Source organism: Ipomoea triloba, chromosome 12 (genome assembly GCF_003576645.1).
Source record: "Ipomoea triloba cultivar NCNSP0323 chromosome 12, ASM357664v1".
In the NCBI taxonomy this organism is placed as follows: Eukaryota; Viridiplantae; Streptophyta; class Magnoliopsida; order Solanales; family Convolvulaceae; genus Ipomoea; species Ipomoea triloba.
The window spans coordinates 19585060-19603818 of record NC_044927.1 but is presented as its reverse complement, the minus strand read 5'-3'; the positions used below and the strand labels follow the sequence as shown (position 1 = coordinate 19603818).

General features: G+C 36.5%; 1 protein-coding gene and 1 non-coding gene across 2 annotated transcripts; both read right to left on the bottom strand.

Annotated features, from left to right (window-relative positions):
• Positions 1–802: 802 nt before the first annotated feature.
• Positions 803–6926, bottom strand: LOC115999248 (small G protein signaling modulator 2-like). The gene is made up of 5 exons (XM_031239090.1): positions 6373–6926; positions 5345–5480; positions 5160–5209; positions 2563–2616; positions 803–2377 (listed from the first exon to the last, which is right to left on the bottom strand). The coding sequence occupies exons 1-5, from the start codon at positions 6720–6722 to the stop codon at positions 1093–1095; spliced, it is 1875 nt and encodes a 624-aa protein (XP_031094950.1). The 5' UTR covers positions 6723–6926; the 3' UTR covers positions 803–1092.
• An 11323-nt stretch (positions 6927–18249) lies between these two features.
• Positions 18250–18356, bottom strand: LOC116000566. Its single transcript, XR_004094141.1, has one exon. It is a non-coding gene; the product is annotated as a small nucleolar RNA R71 (small nucleolar RNA).
• Between the last annotated feature and the right edge of the window lie 403 nt (positions 18357–18759).

Below are 18759 nucleotides of genomic sequence, written 5' to 3'. Positions count from 1 at the left end.
GGGGGCAATTTTGAATTCCCCGCCGGGGACGGGGGCGGGGATGAGGAGTACTCTCCCCGCTCCGCCCCGTCCCCGAAATATATATATATATATATGTATGTATGTATGTATGTATGTATAGCCACAAAACACACACATATGTATTACTTTGTATATAATATATATAATTTTAGAAGTATTCATGTCATGCTTATGAAATGCATATTTAGGTAACATGTTTAATTGTAAAATATTGAATACTACTCTAAGTTGGAGATGAATATATATATATATATATATATATATATATATATATGCGTTATTTATTTAAATATTTTTAATGTTTAATTTTTAATTTTTTTATAACTTATAAACGGGGTGGGGTCCCCATTCCCGAATAATCCCCGTGGGGATGGGGAGATTTTTCCCTTCCCCGGCGGGGATGGGGACGGTGATGGGGAATGGAAAAGAAAGTCAGGGGCGGGGATGGGGATATGTCCCCAGCCCCCACCCCGCCCCGTTGACATCCCTATTTCATACTTCAAGTATACATACTTACACATGGGTGTTGCTTCGATTTGTGTTAGGGTTGTACATGTTGTGCAGATTGGTTTACCTTGTATAGTGTACTAGTCAAGTGTATGGAGATAATAATGCTAAGATATATATATATATATATATATATATATATATATATATATATATATATATATATATATATATATATATATATATATATATATATATATATATATTTTTTTTTTTTTTTTTTTACTTCAAAAAAATGGCCCTTTTTTGTGGTACTTGGAGAATCATGCTCAAATTTCTTGAAATCGGTTGGACAAGTATATGTATATGAGGAGGCTACAGTAAATTCACAAGAAAACTGCAACCTTAGAAACTTAAGAAGGCGCTTCTAAACTCTTGAAAGTCACTCGCCACTTCACTCGAAAGAACCCCCCTCGAGGCTCGAGTGTTGGGCAATACATTTACTTTTCAGTTTTCACCTATAAAACGCTTGTTCCAAGCACTGAGGATACTGAATGGAAGACAAAATATAAGTCATCAAATAGGTAAGGTAAAATTAAGAAGACAAATTAACCAAAGGGAATGCTAAATTTTATCGTGCAGGGTGACCACTAAGTCATGGGCATCATCCAAAAGCTTCCAAACATCCAATTTCCCGGTCAAGCTATTGCATTCCCTCATAATTTCATCCATGCTGCTATACTTCTCTATGATCAGTTTCCTCCTTTGCAGCACTGAAGCAGCTATTGCATATAGAAGAAGATCATCTGTGGGAGGAGCCCTAAGCCTCATGCGCCCCCAAGTTGACTTCCCTATTCCCGCCCTAATGGCTGCCTGATCTGCCCACATCACCTCCCACAGGCAAAGTGTCTGTTCAAAGTTCAACTCCCTCCTGAAAAGAACTACCACCATTCTATACACAAAAAAGCAATCCTCTGCTTCCAGCTGCTCCAAGTGTTTGTAAAGATGAGAGTCCTTGCACTTGATGATCTTTGACACAATGGTTAGCTGTCTCCGGATCCCTACCTCATCAAGACGGAAGTTATGTCGTGCTTTCCGCATGAAACCAACGAAGCTCCAGAAGGCTACATCATCCTCCTCAATCACTGAGATAATGGGAGAGAGTAAATCACTCATCCCCTGGCAGTATCCAATCTCAGAATCATAGAGAGCATAAGCTTCAAGGATGCAAACTAGGCGAGCTGCATGAAAAGTCCTGCACGGCTCCAAATGATCATAATCCTTCAATCCCACACTCTCAGCCAATTGGCGTGCCTTGACCTCAGAAATTGCCGCCTGCGAAGGTGAATATGCAATCCATTCATCATTTGCTCGAATAGCATCAACACGTATGATGCGCTGCCATGTTGCAAAATCTTCTACTCTGTTGGATGGTAGTGAGCTTTCTGATCTGCCAGTTTGGTCATCACGATCAGTTTCTTCAAAATCCTGATCGTAAAGGAGAGGTTGCTCTCCATCAGGCTCTTCGGAGGAATCAGAGTTGGATGACAGATATTCATCTCCAGAAATATTTGCATCTACAATCCTGCCATTGTCACCTTCCGGCTCCACTAATGAGTTGGGTCTTTCAAGAATTGAATCAGATGCAGTTATAGTAGACTCTTTGGACCCCTCATGTATTGGATTGGATGCAGTTTTAGTAGGCTCTTCACTTTTCTGACCCTCATTATCAAAGGCAGGAGGGTCTTGGGAGAGGTTTTCTTCTTCCATACCGAGAGAATTTAGAACTGGACTAAAATCACCACTTTCATCATTATTGTCATTTCCAGAACTTTCCTTCAACTTAAAACTCATATCCCCATTGTTTAACATCTGTCTGCACTTTCTTCGCAGATTTACATACTCTTTTCTGCAGTAAGTTAACGTTTTAAAAAAATGATGAAAGCTTGAACTACAATAGAACAAAGAGGGGATGAAGGATAACCATCCTATGAATGGATGAGCAAATGAACACAGTAAGGTTTCTGTCTTCAAAATCTATATAATGTAAAAATCTTGCTTTGAATGTGAATGGGCAATTCTTGAATGAAATACCTCTTCTGAGTTCTAATGTTGTCTCTCTCTTTCTTTGAACTATCCAAATCATAGCTGCAGAAATAGAGAACCCAGTAAGGAAAAAAACTGTGTGCATGAGTGATATTGATAATCAAATTTCCAGTGAACATAAGAACTCTCAACTAGCAATACCTAATAGCCACTTTTTTTTTGGTTCAACACAAAGGTGAGCGATGTATAACAACCAATTAACATATGAATACACAACTAAACCATACTTTACACACACACACACACACACACACACACACAAAAAAAAGTCGCCCAATCAACAATAGCCTATCACAACTTAATAGCCACTTAAACAATGGACATTTTCAATGGTATGATATAAAAGAAAAGAACAACAATTCACAGCTACTACTAGGCACATTGGCAACAACAATAACTTGGGATAAATCTTCAAATAGTTAAGGCATTAATCAGAATAACTGCATCGACAACATTTACACTCCACTTTCCTCATTATTTGTGCTAAAGTTATCCAATTGACAAATAGTTGGTGAAGAACAGACCAAAAACCCAAAAAATAATAATAATAAATAAATAATCAACAACATCTACCCTCATGTTTTCCTCCTTGTGACAAGTACTTTGCTGTGCTCTTTTACAAATATATGGGATAGAAGAAATGTAATGACAAAATAGTCATACTTTGGCACTATCTTGGTCCTAGCTTACAACTCTCCAACACATCCATGGCCAACAGGCCAAGGATGAAATAACAGCACAAAAAATTACAGACAAAAAGCCTCATATTAACACAAGATGAAGCTATAAAGACAGATGACTTTAGAGTGAATATGCTGCTTTAGTTGTGATGAGTTAAAATAAGCACCCAACCCATCCCAAGAAAATGGCTACTGTTATTAAGATAGAACAAACTAAATGATCTCATATAATTGGCCACAGCCCACAGGCATTTCACTTTTGATACTTTATACTTTATTTCTCCTTTGTGTGTGTGTGTGTGTGTGGGGGGGGGGTCAATGAGGTGTGGTTGGATAAGCAGAAAACATTAAAATTAGGAAAAATAGCGGTTTTAGTCCATTAGTTATACATAAATTGTAGACTCAGTCCATGAATTATTATATTATATAAATTTTCCCCTTTAATTATGTTGAAACTGGCAGTTTCAATATACTCGTATTATTTATAGATTTTGTTAATATTAACAATTTATTTTGAATTTTCAAATTATTAAAGGAAATAGAGGTCATTTCGTAAAATTTTCTCAAATTCCCTCCATGAATCTTCTTCATATATAAATGCTACTCTTACTGCAAAATAACATCATAAGTTGCACAAAAATAATATTCTAAGTTGCACTTGTTTAACAAACACCAAAACAACCAAAAACATCCCTAGGTTGCACAAAACACAACCTAATTTGCAAATGGTTTAATATGCATTAAAACAACAAAATGATAACTTACATGGTTTAATAGGCAAAAAACAAGTTTTATCTAAATACATAACGCACGCTTTCAATTATTTTGCTTCTTAAATTTAGAATGATGTTGCTGCTTTTTTGTTAGTATCATTTTTTGAGGTGGCTGACTAATAACAAATGTTGGAGGCTGCACTAATCTTCCTGAGTGTATTGGTTACTAATTGGTGGACGCTAGATAATTATATGTTTTTTTTTCATTATTTGCTTCATCTAAAGACCAATAAAGATAATTATCTCATTCACCCAACTTCCACTAAATCTAAAACCATCGTCATGATATGGTGAAAAAAGGATTGCATCTCCAACGAAATACAATAATACACAAAAATACTATTTAGATTAAAATAGTAATCCATTGCATTCACCTTTTGTATAACCTCTACACACAATCAATTAACATATTAAAATAACTAAATTGCATGTATTACACATTAAGGTATGAACTCAATGAGATATCAAAAAGAGTAATTTACATACAACAAAAGGAAAAATTGTAATAAACTAACATATTAAACTTACAATTCGGTGTATCTTCAATCCTAAGTAATCTCTTTCTTGTCATTTTTGCTTATCAAATTCCTCCTCAATCAAGACAAACAAGTATTTTGCAAGGGGAGTTTGATAATTTTAAAAAATGACCAATATATTCTTTAATAATTTGGAAATTCAAAATAAATTGTTAATGTTAACAAAATATATAAGTCTACATAACTAAAGGGGCAAGTTTCAACATAATTAAAGGGGCAAATTTGTATAGGATAATAATTCATGGACTAAGTCTACAATTTAGGTATAACTAATGGATTAAAACCGTCATTTTCCCTTAAAATTAAATAAGGGGATAAAGAAAATATGGAAAACTTTATTATTGTGAAAAAAGAACTTAGGAAATCATAACAGCACATTAGGTGTATGCTTCTAATCCTTCACCAAATTTTTTAGAGAAACTAAGTTCAAGCACAAAGTTCTGCAGGTGCAGGCAACCAAAGCAAATTTCACAACCACTATAAGCTATGAATCCTATGATTGAAGAAATTGAAGTAAGATTGTTGAAAGCAAATCCAATTGCGAAAGCTAGCTATGTGAATGAAGATAAATATTAGTGTAGATAGTAGATACATACACTCCAAGAAGGAATGGCCAAACCTCTGCCCGTATAGCTGGATCAACACCCTGTCACATGTTGGAGTTTAAATTATGTGGATAGGAAAGTGAAGTTAGAAAGAGGAATGCAGCAGATTTAAACATGAAAAGAACTGACAAACACAAGCACAAGTGCACAACAACAGATATGAGAATGAAACATACTCCACTTCTGACTTTCTTCAAAAACCTCACCCCACCGTCAATCAATCTCCCATCTGCATCAAATAAATTACTCCATTCTGTTGGCAAAAGGGCATCTTTCCTTTGCCTTTGGGACCAAGGTGATTTAAGGCTTCCCCTGCATAAAGAGACATCGGATGCACAGTTCTTACTCAAGCAGAAGATAATTTGAAACGCTAAAAATGGAAAAGAAAAAGAAGCAGACAATGAAATTGGAAAGGCACAGCGATAAAGTTACTCTAATAATTTGCAAAGCTAAGAAGTCACACATACAACCATATATTTCAGGCCCATGAAATCATGAAGCCAACAGGGGGGCAAAGCTAAGAAGTCACACATAAAACCATATACATTCCGTAAAACTTAATCTATGTTCCCAACAGGGAGGGGGAAAAGCCAAAAGGAAACACTTCCCCCCAAACATCCGGTAGAAAAGGACTAATGTTCTCCCTGCTCAAACTTCCAAGCCAGGCAGCAGATCAGTTCAGAGTAACAAAACCAAATTGTTCAAAGGTTCTGGTGAAAGATAAGAGATGGATAGCAAAGCAACTATGGGATGAGATCCTGGAAAAGAAAAACTGGAAGCCCCACTCTTCTTTTTCAGATAAGAAAGGAACAATAACTGAAAGATGGGGAATGAAAGAGAGAGTGAAACTCACCTATCAGTAGAAATTGAATAGGATGAAGAGGTGATAACTAAACACAAACTTATGTTACATAAATCCGTGAGGGTGATGTTAGTGATGAGGACGAATTTGCAGGGGGTGATGACGAAGTGTAACTCCGCCACAAAGTCCTCATTGATGTTTCCCGTAGTATCAACATCTATCTATACATAAATAAACTAATAAACCTATAGTATCTCTATCTATCAGCTCTGTCTGGCCACAATAAGAATAACTCGATTGGATCCATTAGATAGATCGATTGATTATTATCTGTATTCTTTTTCTCAGGTCTCAGCTTATGATATAGTATAGAATTTCCAAAACTGAAGCCTAATGTTTTACCTACGAGAGTAGACGAGAGTCGCGGCCAAGGCGAGACCGGCCATGGCCGTAACGGCGACAGCTATTCCAACATTGGAAGGCGAGCCTCCTCCACCGGACACCCAATGCACACCTGCAGCGCCAAAACCACCGCCCCCACCGGCACCTCCACTGGCCTCCGCAAAGAAGACGTGTCCACCATCGGAGAAGAAATCGAACATCAATGAGGAAAAGAATAGTGTCGCCACCGTCACAACCGGCGACGGTTGGTGCCGTTGCTTGGGAATGACTTCTCCTTCTCCTCCTCCTCCTCCGCCGCCTCTGCTACTGCCGCTGCCACTCTCCGTCACTCCCAATCTCCCCAACACCATCACCAACTGAAATCCCTATCTATAAACTGCTTTACTGTTCCCTCTCTCAGTCTCTCTCATTCATAGATGCTGGACTCAACTTTGATTATTAATAAAATAACAATTGATTAATAATAACAAAAGAATGATTTCTTTTCAATTGTGTTTTAAGACTGATTGACATCTTCTCCGCAGTCAGCCAAAGGCTTTATTAGTGATGGTTAAGCCTGTATCGGAGATGGGAAATGGGAATTGCAGATTTTTTATTCAATCCACTTTTTATAATTAGTATAAAAGTGTATATATTATATAATTTTGATTTTCATTCAAAACATCCTTCAAATGTACCCCTTTGTCCCATTTTATGTGTCGAATTCGATTAACGAGGTTTGACGTACTGAAGTTATTTATAATTTAATTTTCATAATATTAAAATTTAGAAAAGTATGTAAAATTTATATATTTAGAAACTACATTAAAATTACTATTAAAACACAAAAAATAAATTTAAAATTATGAAAATGCTAATATAAATAATTAAAGAAAGAGTTGGTTTGACCAATAAACAATAAGTATGACAGATAAAATGAGACAGATGAAGTAATCACTTTTTCACTTGTAACCCTCGTCTTAAAAAATTCATATTTGATCTTAACCTTCGTCTATGTCCACTTTTTGAATGAGTGTTTTTTGCTCCCTGACTCTATGTGTTTAGCAATTGAACGCACAATGAGCCGTTTTTGGTGGGGATCAAGAGGAGGTAATGGTAGGGGAATTCACTGGATGGCTTGGGATCATCTATGTGTACCAAAGAAGTTTGGTGGCCTTGGTTTTAAGGACCTACATGGTTTTAATCTGGCAATGTTAGCCAAGCAAGCTTGGCGGGTTCCTCACTAAACCACAATCTATTGTAAATCGAGTCTATAAGGCAAGATATTTCCCAAACTCTTCTTTTATTGATGCCATCTTGGTAATTTCCCCAGTTTTTGTTGGAGAAGCATTATGGCTTCGCATGAAATGATTTGTAGTGGAGTTCGACACATGATAGGTAATGGGGCCTCTACACTAATATGGGGTCATCCTTGGCTACTAGATACCTCCAACCCTATGATTCAGACTGTTATGCTCCGTCAATTGCAAGGACTCAGGGTCTTAGACCTGATTGATTGGGAAACGCAAGAATGAGACCTGTCTATTTTAAGGAATATTTTTCGATCCTAGAGATGTAGAGCGGATTTTGAGGATCCCCATAAGCCCAACATTTGATTACTCTTAATACTGGTTTGGGGATCCTAAGGATGTTATACAGTAAAAAATGGCTATAAATGCATTAAAGGATACTTAACTAGTATCCCTGAACATTTCAACAATTGGACTAAATTATGGAAGATCAAGGTCTCCCAAGTGGAAGACCTTCCTTTGGAGGGTTGTGAATGAAATTCTTCCTACCACCACCAGTTTATTAGTAAGAAGGGTATAAGTGAGCCCCTATATGTCCAATGTGTGGTAGCCATCATGGGGATACAATACACTCTCTCCTTTGGTGTGACTATTCTCAACGAGTTTGGCATATAGCTCTTCTCTACCTATCTCATATGTTGCAGGAAACTCCTTTACTTGTTGGATTGACGGTGCGCTAGAGGCTGTCATGTATGAGATGCAGAAGACAAGAAAGGTTGGTTTTAAGACAAGAGTTTGACATAGCTCTTCTTTACCTATCTCATATGTTGCAGGCAACTCCTTTTCTTGTTGGATTGACGGTGCGCTGGAGGCTGTCATGTATGAGATGTAGAAGACAAGAAAGGTTGGTTACAATAGACGGTGCACTGGAGGTTGGTTTTAAGGACCTACGTGGTTTTAATATGAAAATGTTAGCCAAGCAAGCTTGGCGGTTCCTCACTAAACCACAATCTATTGTAAACCGAGTCTATAAGGCAAGATATTTCCCAAACTCTTCTTTTATTGATGCCATCTTGGTAATTTCCCTAGTTTTTGTTGGAGAAGCATTATGGCTTCGCATGAAATGATTTGTAGTGGAGTTCGACACATGATAGGTAATGGGGCTTCTACACTAATATGGGGTCATCTTTTGCTACTAGATACCTCCAACCCTATGATTCAGACTGTTATGCTCCATCAATTGCAAGGACTCAGGGTCTTAGACCTGATTGATTGGGAAACACAAGAATGGGACCTGTCTATTTTAAGGAATATTTTTCGATCCTAGAGATGTAGAGCGGATTTTGAGGATCCCCATAAGCCCTACATTTGATTACTCTTAATACTGGTTTGGGGATCCAAAGGATGTTATACAGTAAAAAATGGCTATAAATGCATTAAAGAAGGATGTTATACAGTAAAAAATGGCTATAAATGCATTAAAGGATACTTAACTAGTATCCCTGAACATTTCAACAATTGGACTAAATTATGGAAGATCAAGGTCTCCCAAGTGGAAGACCTTCCTTTGGAGGGTTGTGAATGAAATTCTTCCTACCACCACCAGTTTATTAGTAAGAAGGGTATAAGTGAGCCCCTATATGTCCAATGTGTGGTAGCCATCATGGGGATACAATACACTCTCTCCTTTGGTGTNAAGGATGTTATACAGTAAAAAATGGCTATAAATGCATTAAAGGATACTTAACTAGTATCCCTGAACATTTCAACAATTGGACTAAATTATGGAAGATCAAGGTCTCCCAAGTGGAAGACCTTCCTTTGGAGGGTTGTGAATGAAATTCTTCCTACCACCACCAGTTTATTAGTAAGAAGGGTATAAGTGAGCCCCTATATGTCCAATGTGTGGTAGCCATCATGGGGATACAATACACTCTCTCCTTTGGTGTGACTACTCTCAACGAGTTTGGCATATAGCTCTTCTCTACCTATCTCATATGTTGCAGGAAACTCCTTTTCTTGTTGGATTGATGGTGCGCTAGAGGCTGTCATGTATGAGATGTAGAAGACAAGAAATACGGTTGTCTGGGATGCGAAGTTGCCAAGGCCAATAGGTGTCTGGTTAGCGGCGAAGGCAACTGTTAATTCATGAGGCAGATCATCAACATGGCTGGAGCTATACCTACCAATCGCATGTTGCAACACATCCAGTCAAAGCTCTCGGAATCTGATCACGAGCAGCAGCACACATGCTATTTTGATGAAGGGTTTAATCCATCACTAGACAAGGCTACTTTTGGTGCAATTTTGTTCTCACCGTCTAGAGATTTCATGGTTGCTCTAAATGGAGGGATTGGAGGCATATCGATGTGCATGGCCCTCTCACGGTAGAGACCCTAGCTTGCAAAGAAGTCTTGTCCTGGTTGAAAGACCGTATGGTAACTTCTGTCCTATTGAAGACTTATTTCTCTCTCCTACATCACATTCTAACCACTCCCATGGTTGACCTATGGTCATATGTCGATATTGTTGCTAGTCATTGTACGAACATCATACACTCTCTTTCTAATTGTTCTGTTCGTTTAGTTTCTAGAAGTGCTAATGTTTTAGCTCACACTTCAGCTTCAAAAGTCTATGCCAAGGACCTTGTGGTCCAGTGGCATCAAACCCTTCCCTTTATACGGGAAGTGGTGGGTTCGAGCCTCAGTGGAGGCAATATTGGGTAGTATTCAAACCTTTTACAGTAATCTATTACTTGTTTTTTGCTTTCGAAAAAAAATAGGAGTAAGATAGGAAATGCAACTCCCCTTCATCCCCAAAGATAATGTGTAGAGTGGATCCCTCACCAATAATAGGAGCCATCGTCTTCTTACTCAGATAAGCAGCCATCATGAAATTTGCTTTACTAGGGATCCTAATAGGGAACTCTCATTCCCAGTATAAGTCCTCGAGCAACTTTACTAATAAGGGAAAGGCCCTTTTTTTTATATTAGTATAAGGCGCTAGCTAGCGCCCAACCCGTAATCTATTACTTGTTTTTTTTGCTTTCGAAAAAAAATAGGAGTAAGATAGGAAATGCAACTCCCCTTCATCCCAGCTAGGGATGGTCATGACAGGATCCTTATCCCCGCCTCCAAATACCCACTCCATCTCTTGTTCATGTGAGAATTATTTAGGGACAAGAAATTCTCGATCATGAAAAAAGAACAAAAAAATTAACAATTAAATTATTTTACCATAAATAAATAAATAATCATTCTTTCACAACTTTTCTCCATCTTTCTCATGTCTATTTGAATTCCATTGTCAACACCAATACTAAATTAATTATTAAAAAAAAACAAACAAACAAAGAGAATAAGTCTAAAAAGGATAGGGTTGTTTGTGTGTGTATGCAGGTTTCCATGAGAACAATACCCCATGTAAAAAAATGTAGAAAAATTACATCAATAAATCTCAGCAAATCAATGTCTCCTAATGAATACAAAACATTGGTGGCAAATATGTAAATAATGGGAAGATTAAAAACAAAAACAAATGCAAATGCATAAAAAAAAAGAGAAAATAAATAAATAAATAAATAAATAAATAAGCTAATTCAGTTACACCATTAGATCAACAAAAGTGGACGGATGGAATTGTTACATATCTTTTTTATAGGAGTCCTTGTTCTCATGTAATTATATATATATATATAGAAAATCGAAGGTGTCGATCGACACACATGTTTTATTCTTATATGTAAATATGTAATACCACCCCAAGGTGAATAGTAGGCTTTGAATTTGTATAGAGCTAAGTACAAAGTCAACATTGTCTCCACACTTTATAACTATGAGTTTGTGCAATGAGACATGGTACTGATTGGCACTATAGCCTTTCCCACAAACACACACGCACGGTCACACATACACACACACATTCATTTATGTATTTATATTGGGTGGGGTGCGGCGGGACGGAGAGGGTGTTCTCTATCCCTAACCCCATTCTCCGAATTTGTCTGCATCCTTCGGTGGTGCGAGGAATTAGATTTTCCATCGAATTTTGGGGACAATGATCATCTATAATCTCATTGTGCAAATAAATAAAAAAGGGAAACAAAACATGCGTTAACTTAATCGACCTCCATTTGAAACTATACTCTAGCAAGCCTAGCACATTTCAATGATTACAATTTAACTTGTTTTTAGTAATATGAAATACTACAATTAGAACAAAGACTAGACAATCAAACACAACATACATTTTTGTTTTAGTAATCTGAAACATTACAATTATAGAAAAGAGCAAGCGATTAAACACAACATACATTTTCGTTTTAGATAATCTAAAATGCTATAACGAGAGAAAAGAGCAAACAATCAAGCATGACATATATTCTTGCTTTGGTAATATGAAATTCTAAAACTAGAGAAAAGAACAAACAATCAAACACAACATATATTGTATACAGAACAACATAATTGTGTTTTGAAGTATGTATAATTACCTTAACATCATTAAGGATCTTGTTGTAAAAGACTCCATCATGTAGAACTATCATATTACTATCTAACGTCCTCATTTATGTTTTTCATTCTTTTTACTAGTTTGCAATAATCAAATGCATTTGCCCGATGTTAGTGAATGCACTATTATGTGGTTCGCTATTCAATCGACTCATCGAAATTGGTAATTATAACAATCTAATTTTGATGTTATATATTTAGATTGTATAAAAAAATACATTCAATACAATTCACCGATCCCGATCTTACCTTTACTATATTTTTTTAGCATATGAAAATTTCCGATTGTATGCATCGTCATCTAATGCAACATCTGACAACAACAATTTTGTGGCATTACACTGTCACAATAGAAATTTCAGTCGAAAACATGCACTTTACATCGAGAATTTGTGATTTCTTGATTGAAAATCATTTATTTCCTGGAGACATTGTGCTTTTTCGACATCATGGTTTCTTCACTTTTGAAAATTTCTTCTATAAGAGCTACTCCTACACTTTGCAGAGAAAATTTATTCAATATGGCGAATGTTAGCCCTCGTCTAATTGAAATCGGTAATATCACACTCTATTTCATAAAATTATATGTTATATTTTTAACTACATACATTAATCTTAATTTCTTTACATATTAGAGCAAATAACTATGAGCGCAAGATCTTCAATACCACCAAGATTTCAGTTTGAGCAATTAGAGCGATGTAGTTCTTTGTACACATATTCTTGTACATTTGGAGCGGTAAGAACATTATATACATTTACTAACAAATTCCAGCAATGTCATTACTTACTAACCTCTTCTTATTCAACTGTAGCATGATCGATTGTATGGGTTTCTCAGCGACTCTAATGTCTTAGACGACCCGCTTAAAATTATAGTCGGAGATAGAAAGCTACGACTATACTTTGATCAAACATTCTACATTGAACAGTGGGAGTAAATAACTGATCATTTTGACATTAATGCGGGTGATGCTGTTGTATGCTTCAATATAGATTAGAACATCATACTCATGCAAGTTATTGGTAATTGTTATATTGAGAATATTTATTCGTGGTCAGTTACGTATACTATTAATGAGAATGTATACGACAAAATCGACCAGTTAACTAGAAAAACTTCATAATACATATAATCTTTTTAACTTTTTACTATTAATCACTTATTAAATATTATTATATTATATAATCACAAATCTTTAATATAATTAATAATTAATAATTAATTTATCATATAAATTATTTAACTACCATAATTAATCAATCATCACATCAAATAATTACAATTATAAGCATATCATCACATTAAATCGTTACATGCATCTAATCTAATCATCTAATAATCATCCAATCATGGGCAAAATCATCCAATCATGGGGAAATTATATTTCCATGTAACACGGCAGGTACGGAAGTGTGTTTAAACACACTCTTCTCCTGTCGTGTTTAAACACACCCATCACACATCCGTTTTCCCATTTTTTCACTTTTTTTTCCTTCTCTCTTGGAATCCATTTCAAAATTTGGTCTTCGGCGAGGTAATGATTCTCCATTAGAAGCTACTACAAAGGATCCATCCGGCGATAAGATGATGGCGCCGAAAACAGCCATGCTTGTCAACGCATCATTACCCCCATCGAAATAAAAATCTGAGAGTGACGATGAAGGAGCGACGAGCGACTGATTCCGAGAGTCCACATGTTCTAGTGGAGATGAGTTCGTCCGAGCTGCTGCCCTCTAAGAACGCACCACACGCTTTGCAACCAGCCAAACCAGGCGAGGGAGTGGGAGTCTTGCTTCCCATACGGCTTCATTCCTTGCATTCCATAATCCGTAGAGGACAACAACAAACATCTACAAATCTTCCTCTTCCAGTAATGCCCAAGAAGCCTCCAACCACTTGGTGAAATCTGCACCATTCATTGCGATGGGCAGCCCACTCACATGCCATGCATGCTGAGAAAAATCACAAGTAAATAATGCATGCATGGTATCTTTATTTTGTACCCTACACATTGGGCATGATAAACTCACATCCACCCTCCTTTGGTATAAATTAGTAGTGGTATGCAAAATATTATTCACAACTTTCCAGATGAAGGTCCTCCATCTAGGGGGGGGGGGGGACTTTCAATTTCCATAATTCGGACCAATATCTGAAGCCAGAGGGTCGCGCAAAATATTATTCACAACTCTCCAGATGAAGGTCCTCCATCTGGAAGGGGGGACTTTCAATTTCCACAATTGGGACCAATATCTGAAGTCAGAGAGTCGCACATCAAATTCCCCAATAATACTGAAATGAACGCCTAAGCCACTTACTTAGCGTATATAGTCGTGATCTTGATGTTTGAACTTAATTGCTAAATTCGTCAAAACCACACTAACGATTTAATCGATTGTGTTACTTCTAAGAACTAAGATCTAACTGGTTTAGTTTGGAGTTCATAACCTAATTGCCAGAAATGTAAAAAGCATAAGAGACATTAAAGACGCAGGCAATTTGGTAACCCAGTTCGGAAACAACGTTCCTACGTCTAGGGGGCTTCACTCTGGTTGCCCAACTCTTCATTGAATCAACGTTAAAGAGTGTACCAACAATACAATCGAATTCACACGGAGAACTCTTGGATCTTCATCAAATCTTCATCCTTCGAGTTTTGCGTTGAAGAGTTGTCAAGAATGTGACCTCATGATCTCCTTCTATTGAGGCTCCCCCTCAACAGCTGCACGACGTGGTTGACCAGAGTGAGTTCATGCCCTTCTTCTCACAATGAGAGTTTCGATCTTGAATCAAAGGTAAGCTTTGTCAATATATCTTTTCAGCTTAATCAGAGTAATGCTTTGTGAATTGAATCTATGTAATTTCCACAACCACTTCACGCAGATGATATCTGTATTTATAACTATTAGAATCTTGATTCAGTTGTAATTGAATAACCGTTTCTGAACTAACTTGACTGAACCAGTGTAGGTCTTGGTTCAGTGTAAAGTCTTCATATCTTCAAGTCTTCTGGGTTTCAAGTCTTCTGAACCATATGTTGAACTAGTACAAACTCGATCTAAGCTAAGTACAATCAGGACTTGAACTACTTAAGCTGAACTATCTCTTGAACTATAAGTAGAATATCTGATTGTCATGAAACTTATAACAACTAGGGAATTCTTCAAAAATCTTTGCGAATACTTCTTTTTAATAAAAGGCTTTTTATTAACAAATACTTCTATAACCATCTTTAACAATATAACAACCTCTTGGGTCCCCATGCTAGTACCACGAATCCTCATAGTCTAAGCTCACGGGAACGAATGCAATTGAATTCTAAAACTACATATTTCGAATGTTACTGCTTATATATGTGTGTGTGTGTGTGTGATAATAATCATATGAGAACTATCTCTTTGTAACTATACACATCCTATACCTCTTGTATGACGTGGTAACTTCTCATGCAACAAGAATCTATACAAATTTCACTCCCAACATGGATCAAGTCAATGCATAATTAAGTCACTCCCAATTTGCAATACAAATCATTAAAGCATCCTTACAAGTTACAAGTACACCTAATCCAATTCTCCAAGAATCTAGTCACACATTGTCACATATGTATAGCTAGATAGAAATGTAAATGAGCACATCATGAAAGCAATTGAAGGAAAGTAAATTAAAATTAAGATGAAGAAACTTAATTTCATCAAAGTAGAATTGAAGATCCAAAACTTGAAATTGAATCAATCTTCAATTACAATCTAGGAATGGTGGAGAGGTGTTTCTGATAAGCACATTTTGTATACTTTATTTTATTATAATTTTTATTGTATAATTATATTTCTATGCTTAATCTTATTAAGTTATTATATTTGTATTTACTTTATGTTTATCCAATAATTATAAGTTATAAATAAAACAATGAATTAATAATTTAGCTTGCAGTTAGATCAATAGGCTAATTCTATTTGAGCTTTATTTAATTAATTAAAGTATGATTTATTTGTTTTTAAATATTAAGAATTAGTCCAATTATCAAAAGCTTTTGCGGCGAACAAACAGATGGTCCTCCTCCTTTTTCTAGTCAACAACGACGCAGAGAACCTGAAGGAAGTGTTAGTGGCCTCCGTTGATCCAAAGCCTTTTTCATCCACCAAATCCGCGGAGTTACGGTTGAACCTGAGCAATATAAAAAGTGACCAAAGTTCGTCATTCTGGAATCAATTCGCTCTCCAAAAAACTATCTTCACAAAAAGAATCTTTGCACATCCAAACTCCCGATCAGACGTAGTTGTTCGCGATTCCTGGACAGAAGCTTCACAATTTAATTTCGACGGAGGTGGCGTGATTTTCTGGTCTTCACGGCAGCAAATACGAATTGAAGTGGGTTGGCTCCATGAACTTCTGGTGCATTATTTAAATTCTTTTCTTAAATTCAATTAGTCATTGCTTTGTGTTGGGATTTGTAAACCTTTGCAATTTGTTTGAGTCTAGAATTGTGCTGCTACCTTAATTACGATTAGAGTTCTTAATTGCAGTGCCTTGTGCTTAATTTAATCTTAATTACAAATTCTTTACGTTAATGGCTTGTTAATTTGTTAATCTAGGGATATGATGATATTGCCATGACATTTATGCATTAATTTATGTTTAATCTTGCCAATTAATTAAGTTTTATCTTATAATTTGGGTTGCGATTAATTAAGTTGAATCTGGCCAATTTAGCTTTTATTAGTCTGTTTGAGAGAATTATTGAGTACACACTATGCTTAGTAATTTAATGCTCTGTAAGATAAAAAGATAAATAATTTAGTTGTCTTATTAAGTTGTTTATTTAGTTCATAAATCGGGTATTCCGTAAGTTCTTCTTGACTTAATGGGTTCTAATGGTTTAAATAAACGTCTTAAGCGTATGAACCATTAGAATACGTGACTGAATCTGGACGCCATACGGATTAGTCAGATAATAGTTAGAACGAACCCTTAATTGATTGGCAAGTTGAACTAATATGCAGAACTAGTAATGGTAATTGATTCATGTTCCTAGAGCTTTGTTTTTCGTGTTAGTTACTAAGTTGCATGCTATCTCGTTTTTTCGGGTTTTCAATTATTTTACTGTCCCAAGTTATTTTACTAGTTTCGGTTTTATTATATTGCATTCAAGCTAATTAATTTTAAGTTATTCAATTGCATCGTATCAATTCCTTGTGGGTTCGATCCTTGCATTCTGCACACTATTACTACAGTGATTCGTGCACTTGCGAGGACTATTTAAAATTGTCCATCAATTTTTGGCGCCGTTGCCGGGGACTTATTTATTGTGAAGTTTGTTTTTCCCTTTGCTTAATCTTGCTTAATCTTGTTTTCAGAAAAAAACAAAAAAAAAAAATAGTTACTTAATACTTGTTTCTTTGTTTCCAATTTGCTTTTGATCATTCTGTTTTTTATTTTATTTGTTTGTTTGTTAGTTTATTTGTTCTTTTAATTTATGCAAGGTCGTCGTTCCTTAAAACCTACACTATTGCCTTTGGACGACAACATTGATAAGAAAAAGAAAAAGAAAAGGCCTTTACCTCTTGAAAATCCTAATCCTAAACCACAAGAAACAGCCATAACCATGGATGCACTTCCTCAACCCCCTCAACCAAACCCTCAACCCAATCCCAGGCTAATGAAAGACTTTGGTAGGCCCCAAGTAGGAGGTTCACCTTCTTGTATAGTGCTTACTGAAGCCCAAGTAGGAGGTTCACCTTCTTGTATAGTGCTTACTGAAGCAGCTAGGAATTATGAGTTGAAGACGGTCCACTACAACCAGTTGCCATCTTTTCACGGTTCAGCAACGGTCCACTACAACCAGTTGCCATCTTTTCACGGTTCAGCAAGCGAAGATGCCAACCAGTTGCCATCTTTTCACGGTTCAGCAAGCGAAGATGCCCTTACCTTTATCCGGGATTTCTACGGGATAGTCCAACATTTCCCGTTGAATGACTTGACCGAGGATGCACTGAGGATGAGGTGTTTTCCATACACCTTGAAAGATGCTGCAAAGACATGGTTCATGTCTCTCACACCGGGATCCCTTCGGACATGGCCGGAGGTGTATAATAAGTTTATCGGTAAGTTCTATTCTCATGCTAAAACTGCTGAATTGAGAAGAAAAATTGCGACATTTTCGCAAGCTAATGGTGAACCGTTCCATGAGGCATGGGAAAGGTTCAAATTGTTGCTCATTCAATGTCCCCACCATGGCTACCCATTGGAGCTGCAAAACCAAACTTTCTATGATGGTTTGACTCAAACCAGCCAATCAATGGTTGACAATGCGGCTGGAGGTGCCATGGGAGAAAAAACTGCGGAGGAAACTTTAACATTGTATGAGATGCTAGGGGCAAACTCCCAACAAAAGAGTATAAGGCTGGACACAAGGTACGTATAAAGTTAACTCAAATACGGGGTTGGAAATTCAGGTGTCTAAGTTAGCAAAACAAGTGAAAAACATGTGTTCTATGATGGGTATGAAGCAAAATGATGCATTTATGATTGATGAAAATGATTGTGAGCAGGCCAATGCTATGAATAGCTTTAATCAAAGGCCTAGAAACGATCCGTATTCTAATTCTTACAATTCGGGTTGGAAAAATCACCCTAATTTTTC

Excerpts from the sequence above, each read along its gene's own strand:
- LOC115999248 (XM_031239090.1), bottom strand. The coding sequence starts at position 6,722 with ATGGTGTTGGGGAGATTGGGAGTGACGGAGAGTGGCAGCGGCAGTAGC. Across the intron at positions 5,481-6,372 it reads ACTCTCGTCTACTCTCGTAG|GGGAAGCCTTAAATCACCTT; the intron begins GTAAAACATTAG and ends CTCTTTATGCAG. Across the intron at positions 5,210-5,344 it reads TGAAGAAAGTCAGAAGTGGA|GGTGTTGATCCAGCTATACG; the intron begins GTATGTTTCATT and ends AACATGTGACAG.